General features: G+C 44.9%; 1 protein-coding gene across 2 annotated transcripts in view; it reads left to right on the top strand.

Annotated features, from left to right (window-relative positions):
- STXBP1 (syntaxin binding protein 1) overlaps positions 1 to 20,683 on the top strand; it is a 67,287-nt gene that overhangs the window by 26,575 nt on the left and 20,029 nt on the right. For both annotated transcript variants that reach the window (XM_081260901.1, XM_081260902.1), the window contains exons 2-10: positions 2,711 to 2,760; positions 5,840 to 5,921; positions 11,140 to 11,216; positions 12,006 to 12,084; positions 13,386 to 13,489; positions 15,392 to 15,540; positions 17,421 to 17,505; positions 18,576 to 18,706; positions 20,182 to 20,289. In XM_081260901.1, coding sequence (XP_081117027.1) covers positions 2,711 to 2,760; positions 5,840 to 5,921; positions 11,140 to 11,216; positions 12,006 to 12,084; positions 13,386 to 13,489; positions 15,392 to 15,540; positions 17,421 to 17,505; positions 18,576 to 18,706; positions 20,182 to 20,289 — 865 coding nt within the window. The remainder of the gene's footprint in view (positions 1 to 2,710; positions 2,761 to 5,839; positions 5,922 to 11,139; positions 11,217 to 12,005; positions 12,085 to 13,385; positions 13,490 to 15,391; positions 15,541 to 17,420; positions 17,506 to 18,575; positions 18,707 to 20,181; positions 20,290 to 20,683) is intronic.

Genomic DNA, 20,683 nt, shown 5'->3' with positions numbered 1-20,683 from the left:
CTCTTTTTTGGTTTATTGCTAGTTTCATAAAAAATACTCTAATCTCGCGACTTTTTAAATATTTATTTTTAGTTATAACAATATTTTTATTTTATTTTTATGTGGTGCTGAGGATCCAACCCAGTGCCTCATGCGTGGTAGGCGAGCGCTCTACCTCTGAGCCACAACTCCAGTCCTCTAATCTCACAACTTTAAAAACAAGACCCTACCTTGCTTTTACATTTCTGCATATCTTATTAGTTTTCCTAATTAGTTGTTCTCTGCAACCTTTTAGCAAAACTTGCAGAGATGGCCTGTCTTCTTTCTCCTCCCCGCTTTAGTCTGCATCCTCCTCTTTGTCTCACTGAAAGGCTCATCAAGGACAAGATCGTGTTTTCACCCTCATCTTATTGATCCTATCAGAGCAAGGGGTTTTCTCCAACCTTACCTCCTGTCCTGTTTGGTGATTATTCCCCAGTTTTTAAAGTCACTCTTCCAAGCCTCAGAAATACCTACAACTGCCTACCCAACATCTTCTCTTGATATCTCTTAGCCGTCCTGGTCTAAAAACAACCAAAATAGAACTCTGGGTATCTCCTCCTTTCCGTCTCTCCACATGTCTCTCCATTGGTTTCCTAAGCCCCACATCTCGGAGCCACCCTTGTTTCTCTCTGCCCTTCCTCCAGGGCACCAGCAGCCCTGCTGGCTTCACCTCTGATGTCAGCATCACATCCACCCCCCCCCCACCCCTGTCCACTGCCCAGTCACACCTGCCCCGCCTGCCTCAAGCCTCCCTCCTGCTTCTGTTCTCATCTCCCTTCCTCCCGGCTTCCCCTCACCCTTCAGATGAAGTCAGGCCCGAGGCCCTGTCTGACCTGGCCTCCCTCAGCCAAAAAATGCCAATTTCAGTTCCAAGAAAATATCCAGCGCTTTTCCCTTTTCCCCCTTCAAGCCTTTGCGCTTGGTGCTTCTTTCCCCAGCTCTCTCTGGTCAGGCCCGGCTTCCTCAGAGTGGCTGCTCTCCTGTCCAGAGCTGTCCTGCCTGTGCTTATTCACTCTCCAGAGCTCCGACTGCTGCCTTGTTGCAGTGCTGCTTCTCCACAGCATGGCGGCCCTGGGAGCTGAGCCCACCTTAATCACTCCTTCCTAGTACAGTGAGCGGCAAACAGTGGTTATGCAACAGGGGTTTGGGGAATGAGAGTGGATGCAGGAATGTGTGTTTTCCCTTTGGTATTTCTAATGGACACATAGGATTCCATTGCACAAATGTAACTTGATTCACTCAACCACTGCTCTACTATTGGATATATTTGTTTCCGATTTTTTCACTACAGAAATATGAGACATAATTTAAAACACTACTGGGAATATTGACTAAACCATGGACTATTATGCAGGAACCGTTTTTATTAATGCAAAAAAAATGACTATGTGAAGTGAAAAAAACACAATACAAAATTATATATACAACAGGATCTTAAAAGCACACAGAAAAACCTAATCAGAAATAAGCTAAAATGTTAATTAATCATTTCAAATTGGCAGGATTACAGATGATTTTTATTTATTATTATTTTTAAGTAAATAATGCATGGTATTTTCTTCTTTATAATTTTCTGTGTTTTTCAAGTTTACTGCAGTGAGTATGTGGGTGTTAGCTTGTTACTCAGGGGTGCCGTACCACTGAGCTACATCCTTAGTCCTTTTATATTTTATTTTGTTTTTTATTTTGAGACATGCTCTCACTAAATTGCTGAGTCTGGCCTCAAACTTGTGATCCTCCTGCCTTAGCCTTCAGAGTCACTGGGATACAGGTGTACCCACTGTGCCCGGCTTCCTTTTCCATTCTCTTCACTTAAGAGTGGATTTGCCAGATGCTACATGATTCAGGACAGATTGATTGCAAATGCATCTAGGAGAATCCAGCTGTCTCCTGTGGAGCCAGACATTAAGGAGGCCTGCAAAAATGCAAAACACTGCTAATCTCCATAAGATTTCTTTCTTTGTGTGAGTATATGTGTTACTGAGGATTGAACCCAAGGACACTCTACCACTAAGCTGCATTTCCAGACCTCTTTCTTTTTTTCTTTTTTCTTTTTTTTTTTCTTTTTTTTTTTTTTTTTGAGATAGGGTCTTGCTAAGTTGCTGAGGGTCTTGTTAAATTGCTGAAGATATCCTTGAATTTGGGATCCTCTGGGATTAGCCTCCCAAATCACTGGGATTACAGGCATGTGCCACTGCACTCAGCTATCCCTAAGATTTCTTATTGTGGAAAATATTATTACTATTCATTAAAATGTTATTTGTTAAACATACAATGGGTTTACTATTGTTTTAAATGAATCAGTATTTTTGAACTTTTTCGGTTTAAGTCTTCATATGGCAAATGCCAATAGATATCTACTCACATAAACAGACACTGTCTGGGGGCCTCAGTTTCTAAAAGTATAAAGAAGTCCTGGGCCAGAAAGTTTGAGAACCACTGAATTAAGAGAACTCTCTTTATGGTGGGTGGATTGACTCAGTCGACAGATTGGTGCAATCATAGGATTTGAGAACAAAGCCTAAGAGCAAATAACCTAGTCTAATAGGCAAGTGTGGAAGCAAAGTGACAATGACTTCTCTCTCTCTCTCCTCTCTCTCTCTCTCTCTCTCTCTCTCTCTCTCTCTCTCTCTCTCTCTCCCCCTCTCTCTCCCTCCCTCCCTTCCTCCTTCCCTCCCTCCCTCCTTAGAGATCATGCATGATGTGATAAAGAAGGTGAAGAAGAAGGGGGAGTGGAAGGTAAGTAAAACAGCCCTAAAAGTGAATTCATAAGGGAAAAATAAGAAGGGTAGTAGAGCTGGAGGGAAGGTTTTGACAGGAATGGGGGCTCTTATTGTCACCAGAGGTGCAAAAAGCTCCTGGATTGGAGAAGGTGACCTGCTCTGCCTTCCATTTTATAGGATCTTGGTTCAGAATCTATTGGTTGTAAAGCTTATTGTAAAGATCACCTAGTCAGTGCTGGGCATGGTGGCACACGCCTATAATTCCAGTGACTCAGGAGGCTGAGGCAGAAGCATCACAAGTTCAAGGTCAGCCTGGGCAGCTTAGTGAGATTCTGTCTCAAAATAAAAATAATAATAATAAAAATAAAAAGGGGGCTGGGGATGTGACTCAGTGGTGGAGTACCCCTGGCTTTGATCCCCAGCAGCGCAAAAAAGAAAAAGATCACCTGGCCGGGCAGTGAGCAGTGGAACTCTTTTATCAAACAAAATCTCAACTGGAACCTGTTAGATAAAATGGAAGGTGCATTTGTTCCGTGTTCTATGGGAGAGGAGAAAGAGACTCTTCTTACTCATTTGGTGGCTATAAAGCATCTCCAGGAGCCCACACAACAGGTAGAGAAGCCCCCGTCTAGTCTGCTCTTTCCCTTCGAGCTGTAACTACATAAGACAAAAGAGGTAAAATGAATCATAAAGCAGCGAGCACAGGACTAGAAACCATAACACACATGGGAGCAAGCACTGAAGCCAACGAGACTGCAAATGGCCTGGGTTCCTGGAATGGCTGTGCTGTCTTCTGTGCATGTTGCCAGCATTGTATTATCTTTATTTTTATTAATTTATTTATTTTGTAGTGCTGGGGATTTAACCTAGAGCCTTGTGCAAGCTAGAAGAGCACTATACTACTGAGCTACATCCCCAGCCCTTTTTAAGTTGTATTTTGAAACAGGGTTTCACTGAATTGTTCAGGCTGGGGAAAAATTTGACATCCTCCTGCCTCAGCCTCCCAAGTAGCTGGTTTCATAGGTGTGCGCCACCACACCCAGCACATTGTCAGCATTGTAAATGTTGCTTAGTCGTCTGGAGCTGGTCCTCATGCTGGCCAGGAGAGTGTGCCATTTTACTTGATCTTCCCCATGTGGTTTACACTGGCTATTCTGCCCTCAAGTTGCCAATGGTCAAGAGCCCATACGTGTTCAGGTTCACTAGACCTGGGAAAAACAGAGCCACTTGGTACAGGAAATTCTGAAGCCCACTCTGGCCTCGTGTTATTCTGCTTTAGTGAACACATCTGTTCTCACCACCCAGAGGGGAGGCCAGCTGGAGGGACTCTGTATGCACATCTCTTTCTCTTACCTTCCCACCAGAAATGGATTTGTAGACATGGGGGGTTTAAGCTTTTCTTAAGGAAGAAAATGAAACTAAGTGGCCCTTGTACTGCAGGAGAGAGCTCTTGGGTCCACACATCTGCCCTGATGTGCCTGGCTTTCATTGCTTCCTTCTCAGCTGACATCATTAAGGAGAAGATAAATTGCCTTGTTTTAACTTATGGCTTCCTCTATCCACTGTGGCCTGAACGGGGATGAGAAGGGTCAGCTGAGCGTTGCAGGGTAAAGCACAGAGCAGGATGGGAGTGCTGTTCCTGTTCTTCCAGTCTAGACAGAGTCCTTATGTGCCATGCCATACGTGTGGACTCTAGGATCTCTCTCTCTTAAGAATAGGCTAAGGGGCTGGGGATGTGGCTCAAGCGGTAGCGCGCTCGCTTGGCATGCGTGCGACCTGGGTTCGATCCGCCGAGAACTAAAAAATAAATATTAAAAATTCTCTCTCTCTCTCTCTCTCTCCTCTCTCACTCTCTCTTTAAAAAAAAAAAAAAAAAAAAAAAGAATAGGCTAAGGCGGGAGTGGTAGCACACACCTGTAATCCCAGTAGCTCAGGAGGATGAGGCAGGAGGATCACAAGTTCAAAGCCAGCCTCAGCAATGGCGAGGCACTAAGCAACTCATTGAGACCCTGTCTCTAAATAAAATACAAAATAAGGCTGGGGATGTGGCTCAGTAGTTGAGTGCCCCTGACTTTTCAGTCCCGAGTCCTCCCGGAAAATAAATAAATAAATAAATAGAATAGAATAGAATAGAATAGAATAGGCTCTGGCCAGGTGTGGTGGCACATGCCTATAATCCTCGCAACTTGGGAGGCTGAGGCAGGAGGATTGCATGTTTGAGTCCAGCCTCAATAATTTAGCGAAATCCAGACTTGAAATAAAAAATAAAGGGCTGGGGCTGTAGCTCTGTGGCAGAGCATTTGCCTAGCATGTGTGAGGCACTGGGTTCCATTCTTAGTACCACATAAAAAAATAAATAAAAGTATGCTGTCCGTCTACAAATATATAAATTTTTTTTTAAAGCTTGAGTTTAAACAAAAAAATAAAGAAAGAAAAGAAAAGAAATAAAAAGGGCTGGAGATGTGGCTCAATGGTAAGTGGCCCTGGGTTCAATCCCTGGTACCCCTTTCCTACAAACAAAGAATAAGCTGTGCCCTGAAAAATACTCACTAATATGATTATCTCTGAGTGTTAGCACTACAAATGATAACCCCCAACACTTTTCTTTTTTCTTTTTTGTATTTTTTTTTACAAGTACTTATTTTCTACTACTTTTTTTCTTTTCCAGTGCTGGGGATTGAACCCAGGGCCTTGTGCTTGCTAGGCAAGCACTCTACCTATGAGCTACATACCCAGCCTTTTTATTTATTTTATTTCTTATTATGGGACAGGGTCTTGCTAAGTTGCCCAAGCTGGCCTCAAACTTGTGATCTGCCTGGCTCTGTCTCCTGGGTAGCTGGAATTATAGGCCTGCACCACCATACCTAGCTGGAAAGGAAACTACTTTTTAAAAGTTTTTGAAATTAAGTCAAGTTAGTGAGAGCAGACGCTGACTCCTGGAAGGTCAGGTTTGGATGTGGGACTCTGCAGACTTGTGGTCCACAGGAAATGTGGCTCCTCCCACATTCCGTACTCCAGGTGCTCTCTGTGAAGCCTGATGTAGCAAGCTGGCGAGACTCCTGGCAGACACCACAAGCTATTCTCTTTTCTTCCAGGTGCTGGTGGTGGACCAGCTAAGCATGAGGATGCTCTCCTCCTGTTGCAAGATGACGGACATCATGACTGAAGGGATAACAAGTGAGCACAGCGCTGTTTCTCGCTTGAGTTGCACTTGACCTGCTGTCTCTCACTTGAGTTGCACTTGACCTCTGCCTTCCCTGGGGCGTACTTTACTCCTTCCTACTCGATATTCTTTTTTGTTTTGTTTTGTTTTAATTAGTTATACATGACAGTAGAATGCATTTATGCACTTTGATATATCATACATAGATGGGATCTAATTTCTCATTTTTCTGAGTGTACATGTTGTAGAATCACATTGGTCTTGCAGTCACATATATACATACAGTGATAATGTCTGTTCCATTCTACTATCCTTCCTATCTCCCTTCCCTTCCCTCCCTTCACTTCCCTCTAAGGTAACTCTATTCTTCTCTAGTGCCACACACCCCTTATTGTGAATTAGCATCCACATATCAGAGAAAACTTTGACCTTTGGTTTTTTTGAGATTGGCTTATTTCGCTTAGCATGATATTCTCCAACTCCATCTATTTACTGGCATATGCCATAGTTTTTTTCTTCTTTAAAGCTGAGTAATACTCCATTGAATATATATACCACATTTTCTTTATCATTCATCTATTGAAGGACACTTAAGTTGGTTCCATAGTTTAGCTATTGTGAATTGAGTTGCTATAAACATTAATGTGGCTGCATTACTGTAGTATGCTGATTTTAAGTCCTTTGGGTATAAATAAACCAAGGACCTACTCCCTATTCTTGTTTGACCTTTGGTGCTTCCAACAACCTGTGTGGCAAGACTGTAAGGCCCCAAGAGTGACCCACAGCTGCCTCTTTATCACTGACTGCCTAGCACTAATGCAGTTTTAGATGCTCATTAAGTATCAGTTAAAGGAATGCCCAAAGAAAGGTTAGATCAAGAAGAAAGATTAGAATGGACACTTAACAAAGGAAGAAATCCACTCAGCCAATAAATACATGAAAAGTGCCCACCTCCTCTAATGATCAGGGAGATGCCACTCAAACCAGAGTGGGATACCACATAGGCTCACCAAATTAGAATACTTAAGCTCTGATAATGTCCAGTGACAGTGAAGAGGTAAGACAATGGGAACTCTTGAATGATGGGATGTCCATTGGTCTAGCTACCTTGACAAACCCTTGACCATGCTCAGTAAAGGTGAAGGGGTGTGGTCCTGTGAGCCAGCAAGCCCAAGGGGTGAGTGCCCAGGACACACGCATAGGAGCACTCACAGGAGCCCCAAATGGATGCAGCCAAAATGTCCTTTGAAAGTAAAGTGGCTAAATGTGCAAGGCCCTGGATTTGGACCCCAGCACCACAAGAAGAAAAAAAAAGCAGAATGGTTAAATAAGTTGAGGTGGAGTGTAGTCACACAGCAGAACAGCGCACAGCAATGAAAACAGACCGACTCTGCTCCATGGCGTGAGTGAATCTGATAAACAGCATGGAGCAAAGGAAGCAAGATACAGAGGAGTGCTCACCCAGCATTGTCCTGTATGTAAAGTTCAAGACAGGACAGTGCTAAGTGCAGAGTGCTGTGCTGTGCTGGAACGCAAACGGACGTGGTAAAGGACAGCGCTCCCATGCCAGTGAGGATGGTGGCTCTCTTTGGAGGGAAGGGAGGGGGCGTGGGGAGAGGGCACTTCTGCCACACTGGCAAGGTTCTTTTAATTGGGGCAGTGTGTATATAGACATTCGCATTACAGTTATTCCTTGTTTATGTTTAATTCATTCTTAGAGTGTTATAATTTCACAATAAATAGGTTTTTAAAATTTTATTATTGGTGTATTATAGTTATAATAATGGGATTTGTTATGCTATATTCATATATGCACATAACATAATTTTTTCCAATAAATAGTTTTTTTGGTTTATTTGTTTTGTGGGACTGGGGATTAGACTCAGAAGGTTCTACCGCTGAGCTACTTACCCAGTCCTTTTTAATTTTGGAGACAGGGTCTTGCTAAGTTGTTAAGATTATCCTTGAATTTGCAATTCTTCTGTCTCAGCCTGCCAAGTTGCTGAGATTACAAGTTTGTGCCACTGTGCCTAGCCAAATAAATAGATTTTTTTTTTTAATTGTATCATCTACCTGGGCATGGTGGCACACACCTATAATCCCAGTGACTTGGGAGGCTGAGGCAGGAGGATCATGAGTCCAGAGCCAGCCTCAGCAACTTAGCAAGGCCCTGTCTCTAAATAAAAGGGCTGAGGATGTGACTCAGTGGCTAAGTACCCCTGGGTTCAATCCCTGGTAGAAGGAGGAAAAAAAAAAAAAGTCCCATGACCTGCCTAGGGTCACTAGCCAGAGTCATACCTGAGAGCAAGGACACAGACCTTCTGGCTCCTGTTCCAGAGCTCTTGTTCACATTTGTGCAGCTCTACTCTTCCCCAGGGCTCCTTTCAAGAAGCATTGTGTTTTAATCTTTCAAACAGCATTGATTGAGCAGTCTCTTGGGCTGCAGCTGTAGCTCCGTGGTAGAGCACAGAGTGAGCATGCCCGCAGCCTTGTGTACAGTCTGCAACACCATAACCAATCAGTCGATGAAATTCCTGAAAGGAAAAGCAACCTCTTTCAAGGTATTATTCCAAGCTAGAATGTCAATATCAGTGGTACGACTGTTGCAACGTGTCTCCTGATTTTTTCCCTTGGAGGCAGGCACCTTTGTGTGATGTGTAGCACACAGACCATTGGAGGTCTTAAAATTATCACCATACCCCAGTTAAAGGAAGAAAAGTAGGAGGGTTGAGTTTTGCATTAAACTAGTTGAATTTAATTATTTCCTTTTAAGGTCTGTTCTTTATTCTAAGATTATGTCAGGTTTTTTGTTTGTTTGTTTTGGTTTTTCGAGATGGGGTCTTGCCAAGCTGCCCACGCTGGAAATAACTGAGATTATAGGCATTTGTCATCAAGCCCAAGCCAAGTCTTATCTTCCCTATTTATGATGTTAAAATGTCCTTAATTTGTGCCGGGCATGATAGCAGAGGCCTGTAATCCCAATACCTCTGGAGGCTGAGACAGGAGAATTGCAATTTTAAGACCAGCCTTGACAATTTAGCAAGGCCCTAAGCAACTCAGTGAGACCCTATCAAAAAAACAAAAGGCTGGAACAAAAAAGTTCTTAATTTGTGAAATTATGGTAATAATGTCTTGTGGTTTCCCTGTTGATGGGGGAACACATGCTTTAAAACAATATATATACACACACACACACACACACATATATTTAGTTAGTTAGTTGTCAACAGACCTTTATTTTATTTATTTATATGAGGTGCTGAGAATCGAACCCAGTGCCTTGCACATTCTCTAGACAGGTACTCTTAACACTGAACCACCACCCCATCCCCCCCGGAGCACATGCTTTTTATAGTATTTTTATGTCATCTGGGGACCATGTCCATGTTAAGACCAGGCATGCCTTGATTTTGAGCTTACAAAGTTATTTTCCTCAATAAATTTTTAAAACTATTTATTCTCTCAGTTGGCCATGGTGGCATGTACCTGTAGTCCCAGCTACTCAAGAGGTTGAGGCAGGAGGACCACTTGACCCCAGGGGCTTGAGACCAGCCTGGGCAACATAGTGAGACCCCATCTCACACAAACAAACTCCAACCAAACACCCCTACTTTTTCCTCTGTCATAAGAAAGGCCCAGCTCACCAAGACGCTCAGCAGAGAAGAGCACATCCTGCCCCCCCACCTCCATGCCCCAGGCCTGTCATCCGGGGGCTGCTGGCTGCTGCCTTACTCTTTCTTCCGGTTATTTACTTTTTTTTTTTTAGTTGTAGTTAGACACAATACCTTTATTTTATTTATTTTTATGTGGTGCTGAGGATTGAACCCACCGTCATGCACGTGCTAAGTGAGCGCTCTGCTGCTGAGCCACAACCCCAGCCCTATTTACTTTTTTTTTAAACATACATATTCCTAAATAAATGTTTATGCTATTATCTCTGGATTTGTCAATGTTGATGTTGTCTGTTGACTTCCTGTGGTAGATGACAACTCACCTCCCCTACCGTATGCAGCTTTCCCCTACCCCCAAAGGTGGGTCTCAAACAGTATCCTTACTTAGCAAAATTCAAAAGTTCATAACCCTGTGTTGAGACTCCAAACATTTTTGGAGGAAGTCTTAGTAGCCTGTGAAATTTAATACTCTACAACTACAGGCAAAGTAAATGTTTGGGTGATTGATTTTTTATTTTTTGGTACCAGGGATTGAACCCAGGGGTGCTTAATCACTGAGTCACATCTCCAGCCGTCTTTTGTATTTTATTTAGAGACAGTGTTTCAATAAGTTGCTTAGAGTCTTGCTAAGTTGCTGCTGCTGGCTTTGAACTCGTGATCTGCTTGCCTTAGCCTCCTGAGCCGCTGGGATTACAGGCGTGGGCCACTGTGCCTGGCTAGGGAATTAATTTTAACATGATGTGAAAGTCTTTGTAAATGCCACAAGGTATACTTCTGAAATGATGCCTTTTTTCACTTAAATCATCTGCATGAAGAACAACAGCCACACAGCTGTACTGTTCTCTCCATGCCAGAGGATGTCACAGCATAGGTAAACTCCCCCTAAGCTATATCAGGTGACAGATGAGGCGAAGATGCCCCCAAAGTAGCTGAAATGACCATAAAGGAAACAAGGAAATCAAAACCCAGCAGCTGGCTTTAACAAACACGAGTGTCTGGTTCTGAACTGTTGAGTGCTGTGCGGAGGATGTATTTGGAGGGCTTTATCCGATGTGCAGAGGAGGATGACAAGGCTGTCCAATTACTGACAAACCCAGCAGGGAGATTCTAAAGGAATAGCGATTATTTAGGACAGATGAGAAAAAAACTGAAGAAGCAAAGAACTGTTCTCAACAGATGAGTGGCCTTTTCCATTTCCCTCACAACAGATCAAGGAATTGAACTGAAATGCAGAGTGGGAGGTATGTAGTGTGGCACGATTTCAGGCTTTCTAACATCTTAGGCATAGTGAACCGGTGGAACGCACTCCCAAGAAATGGGGTGACTTTAAGGAAGGGGTGAACGATTCTTTTTCTTTCCCCTTACTCTAGATTTTCTTTTCTTTTCTTGATTTGGCGGTGCTGGGGATGGAACCCAAGGGCCTCACAAATGCTAGGCAAGCGCCCTGCCATTGAGCCCCACCCACCCTACTATAGACTTTGACTGTGTCAGTCTATATTGCTTCTAGTTTCATGACCGCCAGTCGTGTTTCCGTATTCACCTGGGCTGTTTTGTTGCCTAGTTGTGGAAGACATTAACAAGCGCAGAGAACCACTCCCCAGCCTGGAGGCTGTGTACCTCATCACCCCGTCTGAGAAGGTGAGTCTTCCACCAGAGGAATGCTGGGCTCGGGATCTCTGTGGCACAGAGCGTCTGACATTTCTAGGTTAAGCACGCATTTAACACACTGCTCTGTTTAAGCATGCAATCCATCAAGGGGGCGGGGAGGGTGTGTTTGTACAAAGAGAAGTGAAGAGTTTGTTAAACCTTTTGAAATATGGCAGTTATGCAGCAAGCTGAAGCTGGCATTCCAGGCCCTGCCTGGGTCGTTCATGTCCCCGGCACTCCCTCTTCAGGCAGGCATGCTCCCGCCAGACTTGGGAGTTCATGTTTTCAGGGTTATTTCATCAATACCCAGTTAGTGTTCAGATTTACCTGTCTCATAAGTGTTCAAATCAGCATCCAAATAAGGTCCACCTCCTTGCTTTTGGTTGATAATTGTCTTGGGTCTCTTGATCTATATATAAAAAAATTTCCCTCCAGTTTTCACTTTTGAAAACTGACTCACCTGTGAGTCTGCAGGTGCAGCTGTTTGTGTCCTCCAAGGGTCCTCACCAGTTTTGTGAGTCTCTTCTCAGGAATCCATGTTATGTGACACTGCCACTCATTCTGGACTGAGCTAAACTCTGAAATAATCCTAATTTTAAATCCTCAAAATCTGGCTGTGGCTGAATGTGAGTGTTAGAATCATATGCCCAAACCCACCCCCCCCCCCCCCGCTATTTTGTGCAAGTAGCTTGAAGCCAGCTTGAATTGAGCTCAGTTCAGATATTGGTCCCACTTGCTTCTAGAATTGGATTTAGTGCCCTCTTTTGTTCCTGTCCACAGTCTGTCCACTGTCTCATCAGTGACTTTAAGGACCCACCAACTGCTAAGTACCGGGCTGCACATGTCTTCTTCACTGACTGTAAGTACCCCGCGGGCTGCCCCCGCTGCACAGGGGAGCTCATTTGGCTGAACCCAGTCAGGTCAGGCCAATAGGTTTTAGGAATGTTTTTGTTTTGTTTTCTTTGAGGTACTGAGGATGGAACCCAGGGTGTTCTACCCATTGACCAGTATCCCCAGCCCTTTTTATTTATTTATTTTTTTTTTATTTTGAGGCAGGGTCTCACTAAATTGCTCAGGGCCTCAGTAAGTTGCTGAGGCTGGCTTTGAACTTGCTATCCTCCTGCCTCAGCCTCCTGAGCTGCTGGGATTACAGGCATGTGCCACTGTGCCTGGCTGTAGGGAAGAAATTAATTGTTGCTGTGGTTTTCTCAACCTTTCATTTTCTCTTCAGATAATAAATTGCAAAGTAACAAAAATAAACACACACAAATACACACCTGTTAGATCCTGCATTTCCTCCTTCGGGAAATAGCTCACTCAGAACCTCCTCCAAGTACAAAGGGCTTGGAGCCTCGAATTTTCCTGATGCTATCCTTGGCATTTCAGCCACAGCCTTGTAGGTAGCACTGTATCCTGCAGTAAATTTCCATTAGTTTTTCAACCACAGAGAGATTCTGATTGAGTGGTCTTATATTAGATAGAATCTACCTCATTGCTCTAAAGTTGGCTTTCTTATTTTGTGCTGGTTTGGACATAGATCCCACTGGAGAAGCTATGAGAGAAGAGTGGAACAGTATAAAACAGCAAGACCTCACCTGCTCTTCTCTCTAAGGAGACCCCCTAAAATCACCTCCGAGAAAATGGAAAAGTTATAGCAAGAAATGACCTTATATATAGTACTTGAATATCATTAGCAAAGGGAGCAAGGAAATGGCATTAATAATATTAAGCCAATGACGTGTTTCTGGGCACAGGAAGCCTTAGTTAGGCCTGGGAAACACACAGACGTCATGGTTCCCTCCCATCTGCCGACTTCTCAGCAGTCCTGAGGGCGATGCCTGTATCATGTTTCCCACAAATTTTCTTTTTTTTTCTTATTTTGTTTATCATAAATAGGTTAGATGTGAGGTGCTTATTTACATTAAAGACCTTTCCTTCTCCCTTCTTAATCACTTCTGGTTTCTTTCCTTGGGATCAGAAAGCAGTTTTTGTTAGCTCTTCCTGTCTCCACCCTAGAGGTATGGAATATTTTAGGATGGCATGAACTTTCTAGTTGCCTTTTAAAAACCTGAATAAAATGAAGCATCTATTGAACGCATTCAGCTGTTAAATGAACCAGCCACTGCCCAGGAAACCCGACTGTCCCTGTCATTCCTGCAGCTTGCCCAGATGCCCTGTTTAACGAGCTGGTAAAATCTCGAGCAGCCAAAGTCATCAAAACGCTGACGGAAATCAACATTGCGTTTCTCCCATATGAATCCCAGGTGAGGCTGAGCAGAAAATCTGTTTGCTGATTATTCTATCTGGAGCTCTGGGAGGGCAGGCAGTGTGATGGAGTGGGGGAGGGTTGGCCTCGTGTTCAGGTGGCCTCGTGACTGTTTATTTAATGGAAGCGGTTTTCCACAGGCTGCCACTTCTGGCTTCTTGTCAGCCTCAAGCCTTTCTTTGTGTGCATTTCCTCCTTGCCCAGTGGTCACTCATCTTGGCTGACTCCTTAAATAACCACAAGTAGCCAGTCCTAAAAGAACCTAGCAGGAGGGGGGCAGATCAGAGGATCCCATCTGCTGCAGAGGCTGTATTGGAGATAGCATCACCTGGTCACGTGCAAGAACAGATGGTGACCTGAGTAACTGTTAACCCTTCACTCACCAAAGGCCACAGCAGCAAACTTCTCCTCTTGGAAGAAAACAAAGTTGTTAAACCAGTAAAGCTGAAGCTGGTTGTGAAAGAACATATCTTCTTAAAATGTCTTGTAGCAGACAAAGAACCAAAACCAACAGACCTTTATGTTGTTATGGCGACAGGAGATGATTATAGCATATTGGATCTTTATACAGCAGCTTCCAGAACAAGAGAGTGACCTGATTTTAGAAAAGGAGAAATGGAAAAGACAGCACAAACATTTAGAGCTGGTCTTAGTCCCTTCTCACTTGGCTTGAAGCCTGTTTCCTGCTTCAGAGCAGCAATTTTTGTTCCCTGCATGAGTCCTGTCACCACCTAGACTGGACAAAGTCCAGCTTCAGCCTGTCCAACAATATTACATTTCAGAAGCTTTAAGAAAGTAATAGACCTTTTTAAAAATAACTCTCCAAAGAAGATCAAGATAGTTTAAATAAATGAAGATTTGTGAGAATAATGATAGCTATTAGGCTCAGTAGTATTAGAAATGAATTTCAAACTCCTGGGACCCTTTAAAAAAATAAAAGGAATCAGGCACAATGGTGCATGCCTGTAATCCCAGCTACTCAGGAGGCTGAGGCAAGAGGATCATAAGTTCAAGTCCAATCTCAAATAAAAAAATAAAAAGGGTTGGGGATATAGCTCAGTGATAGAGCACCCCTGGGTTCAATCTGTGGTACAAACATAAATAAATAAATAAAAATAAAACATTTTACTGAGGACAGGATATTATTATACTTACCAAAAACATCATTCATTCGCTCACAGTCTCAGCACAATTTCTAGCTTGTGATTTATTTGTTAAAACCAAATGCAGGGCTGGGGCTGGGGCTTGGGCTCAGTGGTAGAGCACTTGCCTAGTACGTGTAAGGTACTGGGTTCAGTTCTCAGCAATACATATAAATAAATGAATACGACAACTAATATATATATGTGTGTGTGAGTGTGTATTTAAAAAAAAAAACTAAAAGAATTTTTAAAACTCCAAATCCACAATGGCCTTTGAGATCTTATAGCCCTCTCTTCTGTTCTCCTGGCTTGTCATTGTTCAGACACATTAGGTGCACCTCTGCCCCAGGTCTGGGGTACCACCCATTCCTGCCCCTGGGAAGTCTCCTGCTGGTGATGAACACCCCACTTCCTCAAGCCTTGAGTCAGCTGTTCCTTCTCCATGAGTCCACGTGTCCTCCCCGTCCGGGGCATTCCTTCCCAGCTGTCTTATTTTCTCATGCATTTATCAGCTTCTCGATACCGTGCAGTTTCCTTCTCATTCTGCTTAATATCTGCTCCCCCCGACACCCCTGCTAGATTTAAAACTCCTTGAGGACAAGGATATTGTGGTCGCTAGTAGCTCCCAAATGTTTAGTGTGGTGCCTAGCACTGGAGCAAATGAAAACATGTCCTGCAAATTCACCGCCAGTGTGGCGGGACTCCTGCGGCTCGCCCTTCCAGACACACATGCCAAGTGCATTGTTTTCTCCTCCCAGGTATATTCCTTGGACTCTGCTGACTCTTTCCAAAGCTTCTATAGTCCCCACAAAGCTCAGATGAAGAATCCTATACTAGAGCGCCTGGCAGAGCAGATCGCAACCCTGTGTGCCACCTTGAAGGAGTACCCAGCTGTGCGGTATCGGGGGTAAGGCACACCTGACTGCTGGGCAGGCATCCTGCACGGCTGCGAGGCTCGCCCCCGAGTCTTCCTCTGGTCTCATGTTTCCTCTAGCAGTTGTCTCAGAAGGTCAAGTTTAAGCATCTCCCTCTTAAGATCATTCTTCTAAAGGTTTTATCTTTTGAATTGTATTCTGAAATATAATGCATACAGAAAAGAGCACAGTACGTACATATATTTAGCTGTCAAATAACTAAAGTGTAAGCTCTGTGCGCCTGCAGCCTGGGTTTCCCAGTTTTCAATTTCTTTCTAGGCTCTAAAAACCAATATTATGTTTGTAGAGGTATTTGAGAGTAAGATGCAATACTGAGAAAATAATTCTCCTAAGGACACTCTTCTCAGATTTTATGAGGTCATTCATTCATCCACTTACTTGCTTTGTGCTGAAGATTCAGCCACAGCCCTAGAACCCTGGGTAGGTAAGGTGAGTACAGGTGTGCACTCCTGCACCTAGCCCCGTGAGGCCAGCACCTGAGCACAGCGCCCGCCAGGTGCTCAGGACCTTTCTGGCCAACCACAGGCTAGAGGTGATGTATGTGCGCATCTTGAAGGACAGGTTCAGATCTCACACGGATGGAGAGAGGGCGATTGGTTCTTGCCATTGGCATAAGCAGAAGCTTGGAGTTGGGAAGGCAAAGGCCGGCATGGGGAGGCTTGCAGGTCCACCTGGTGCATATGTAGAGTACACATATAGAGGAAGCCATTTCTGGAGGCCTGAAAGCCCAGGTTTGGGACTGTGTCCTTCAGTGGCTTCCCTGGGATGTCTGGGGATTGGGACAGGGAGCAGTCGCAGTGCTTTGGAAGCCTGATAGCAGGGCTGAGGGGCAGACGGGTGCAGAGAAGCCAGGAGAGCAGAGCAGGGCCACTGCAGGAGGAGTGAAGGGCCTGGAGTGAGGAGTGGAAGGGAGGAGGCTGAGGATGGGACCCCAGGCAGTGGGGCCTGCAACTCAGAGGCTGCAAGCAGCATAGGCGTGGGGCCGCGGCCCAACAGAGCTCGGGGGCTGAGGCTCAGATGTGCGCCTGACCTTTTTGTTTCATCCTCGGCGGGTACAGGTGGCCATGGACAGCACCTCGTGGCTGCTCCAGCGCCTGGATTCCCATCTTTGGGGGCCTACACTGCAGAGCCTGCCTCAGCACTCTCTCCTGGGTGGGGAACAGGGCCACCATGGTCCTGAGGTTGGCAAAGGTGACATCAGCCAACTCCCTACAAAGCCAGGGGGAGCCCAGAGAGTGCTTCACGCTCAACCAGGCAGAAAGGTCTGAGCCCAGGCACTGCTGTCACCCTGGTTGTGTGAACATACATGCCACTTACCAGCCAAACCAAACAAGACCCAGTGGAGTTTGAATCAAGAGAAGTGAGAGTCATGCAGGTCAGGCCCAGACGTCCTGATCACGGGAGGGGGAGTGGCCGGGCCCGTCTGGAAGTGTAGCTGTTTACCTGGGCTTCTGCTCCATCTAGACAGTTTTTAAAAAAAGAAGAAATAAGGGCTGGGCTGGGGCTCAGTGGCAGAGCGCTTGCCTAGCATGTGTGAGGCACTGGGTTCGATTCTCAACACCATGAATCAATAAATAAAATAAAGGTCCATTGACGACTAAAAGAAAAATTTAAAAAAAAAAAGAAGAAGAAATAAGGAAATCACTTTTTTTTTGTTCAGGTACCGAAGCAAGCATTTTACTTTTCCTTTTTATATACTTGTAGTATCTGCATGTATTCTTATCGTAAAAACCCAGCACTGACCATGCTCACGCATTTCCTACCCTCCCTGTGCCATCCTGCATCCTTCCTGGGCCACGAGTGCCTCACCTAGTGCCCAGGTGGTTCACCTCTGCTCCTCCTCTTTTGTCAGGGAGTACAAGGACAACGCCTTGCTGGCTCAACTAATCCAGGACAAACTCGACGCCTATAAAGCTGATGATCCAACCATGGGGGAAGTAAGTCTGGGCCTGGGCCAGGAGGTTATCTTACAAAGTGACCACAGTGTTTATGTGAAAGTCCAAGGGATGATGCAGTACTCTTGCTCACAGACATGTGAGGGCTGCTCTTTCTGTGTGTCGGCCTTTAGTGACATGTCCAAAGCCCTTGGGAGCCCAGGTATGTTCTACATAGCCAGGATGACCAACTTGCTCCTTTTTTTTTTTTTTTTTTTTTTTTTTTTTGAGAGAGAGGAGAGAGAGAGAGAGGGAGAATTTTTAATATTTATTTTTTAGTTCTCGGCGGACACAACATCTTTGTTGGTATGTGGTGCTGAGGATCGAACCCGGGTCGCACGCATGCCAGGCGAGCGTGCTACCGCTTGAGCCACATCCCCAGCCCCCCAACTTGCTTCTGTTCACCAGGACTTTTGCAGTTTCAACACTGAATGTCCTCATCTGGAGATCCCCTAGTAGTAGTACAGTAACAAAGGCAAAAAGTTGATATTGGTACAATCTTCTGAACCCATTCAGATTTCACTAGCTTTTGCATGTGCTCTGTGTGTGCACAGCCCTGATACAGTTTAACACACGCACAGATGTGTGTCACAACCACTGCAGTCAAGATGCAGAGCTGGGGACCCGGAACATAGCCCAGTGTACAGCACAAGCTTAGGACCCTGAGGGCCCTTCCTGCCCCGCCCTTCCCACCCCACACAAAACAACATGCAGAGCTGTTCATCACTACTTTGTATCTAAAACAGAAAGTCCTGGGTTCAGGGAACTGCTTAGTCCCAGCTGGATGCTTGATCACCCATTGTAGCTGAACCTGGAGAGTGCTCTCCTCCACAAACTCACTTCTGCCTCCAGCCAGGTTCTGATCTGCTTCCCAGGCTCTCACCGTGGAATAGAAATATTGGAGTGTGCCTGGAGTGTTGGTGTTCTGCCAAGCAGCAAGCAGACTGGTGCTGTTTTAGTAGGGCTGCTTCTTGGAGTTCTTCCTGCTGCACCCTTGACAAGCTGGGCTCTGCTAATTGGGGAAGTTCTAGCTGTCTGAGTGGCCCTTGAAACATCTCCTTATTTGCCCCCAGGGTCCTGACAAGGCACGCTCCCAGCTGCTGATCCTGGATCGGGGCTTTGACCCTAGCTCCCCTGTGCTTCATGAGTTGACTTTTCAGGCCATGAGTTACGACCTGCTGCCTATTGAAAATGACGTTTACAAGTAAGTAGAGTGTTACAGACTCTAGAGTGACCACAACTTTGCACGTGAACTAGGAATACCTCTAACTTAAGAAAAAAAAAATGTTTTTAAGCCTAGGAAAAGCAGGTGCATTGATCCAGTCTTTCTAATAGGCCTATAAGTTTTTGTGTGGTTTCCCAGATCCACGGGGCATTTCTAGGCAGAATGCATGCCCCTTCTGGGCAGCCCGGAAGCTTCAGATCTGTAGTTCACATCACGTCACCTCAGATCAGAGCCTGCTCAGATGTGGTAGTAGGTTGATTGGTGTGTGTGTATGTGTGTGTGTGTGTGTGTGTGTGTGTGTGTGTGTTACTTAGAATTGAAACTTTAATTACAGATCATAAGATATGATGATGATAAAATATATCAACAGGAGTTTCTTACTGACTTTTCTAGTAATGGACCTGTTTTCTTCATTATAAAAATATTTCTCGTACTAGCTATGATCAGACTCAGTTTCTTCCTTTTTTTTTTTTTTTTTTTTTTTTGGTACTGCGGACTGAACCCAGGGGTGCTCTACCAAGCTATATCCCCAGCCCTTTTTAAATTTTATTTTGAGACAGTGTCTCCCTAAGTTACTGATGCTGGCCTCAAACTTGTGATCCTCCTGCCACAGTCACCTGAGTTGCTGGGGTTATAGGTGTGGGCCACCGTACTCTGCTGAAACTCAATTTCTAAAAACTAATTTTTGTTTTTATGTAAACAGATTATTATCTTTATGTCATTTTTTTTAACATTGATCCTAAAAATGGTGGTTTCAAAATGAAGGTTCTAAAATATGAGTAACTCTCAGCTCTTCCTTTAGTACCTGTAACTCTTGCTTCTTCCAGCTGTTCACTATCGTGCATGTAACAGAATGTCAAGGGCCTGTTGAAGACAGCTAGATACCATTTAGGGATAGCATCCTAGCCATCTTAGAGAGGCACAAATAGGAGCTTGGCCTGTCCCCTCTGGGTGACTCTTGTGTCAACATATAGCTGGGTGTGGAGATGCACAACTGTGATCCCAGCAACTTGGGAGGCTGAGGCAGGAGGATCATAAGTTTGAAGACAACCTGGGCAACTTAGCAAGACCCTGTCTCGAAATAAAAATTTTAAAAAGGGCTGGGGTGCAGTTCAGTGGGAGAGCACCCCTGGGTTCAATTTCCAGTACTGCAAATAAATAAAATGAGTAAATAAATAAGCCCACGTAGAATCTGTCTTCACACCCTGACCAGGTGGCTCTGGGGGAGCTCATATCAGCCAACCTCGGCAAGGTAATATAAACTTTGAGTGAGGAGTCTCTTGCTGCTTGAGGAATTGCAACTCATGTTGGTGCTACGCAGCTGACCTGTCTGGCCATCAGATGGTCAGCGTGTTATGAGTCATTTGTCTGATTACCTGGAAGCTGTTGTCATTGCAGAGTGGTCGGGTGAGTGTTCTGGGGACAGCAACCCACCCGAGTCCTGTCTCCTGTAGGTACGAGACCAGTGGCATTGGGGAGGCACGGGTAAAGGAAGTGCTCCTGGACGAGGACGACGACCTGTGGATAGCGCTTCGCCACAAGCACATCGCAGAGGTGTCCCAGTAAGAGCCCCTCTACCCTCCTCCTGGCCAGTGCTCCTTCCTGCCACTATGGGTGATGCACACGCTCTGGGCAACTCAGGGGAGTGAATTCCTTGCCTTGGCAAAGTTGCCAATATCCTAACCAAGAATGGCAAATTCCTTCTGTTCTCTGAGCCTGAGCTCCTCCAGTTTCACAAAGTTAGAAAATCCGCTGTGAATGAGGGTTGCCTTTAGGATTCTTGGAAAGCATTTGTGGCTCTCTCAGAAAAATGCTTTATAGACATTTCAAGCTCCTTCACTTGTTGAAAGCTCCAGGCACCCCCACTGTGCGGGCTTCCTGTTGCTCACCTGCCAGAGCTCATGTCTACCTACTGAACCATACCTTGCTCTGAAGACGTTTCCGAATGCTTGAGTA

The sequence above is a fragment of the Spermophilus citellus genome (genome assembly GCF_964194105.1).
Source record: "Spermophilus citellus genome assembly, chromosome: 2".
Taxonomy (NCBI): Eukaryota; Metazoa; Chordata; class Mammalia; order Rodentia; family Sciuridae; genus Spermophilus; species Spermophilus citellus.
Note: the sequence above shows the minus strand (reverse complement) of the source record. Positions and strands in the feature narration are given on the sequence as shown.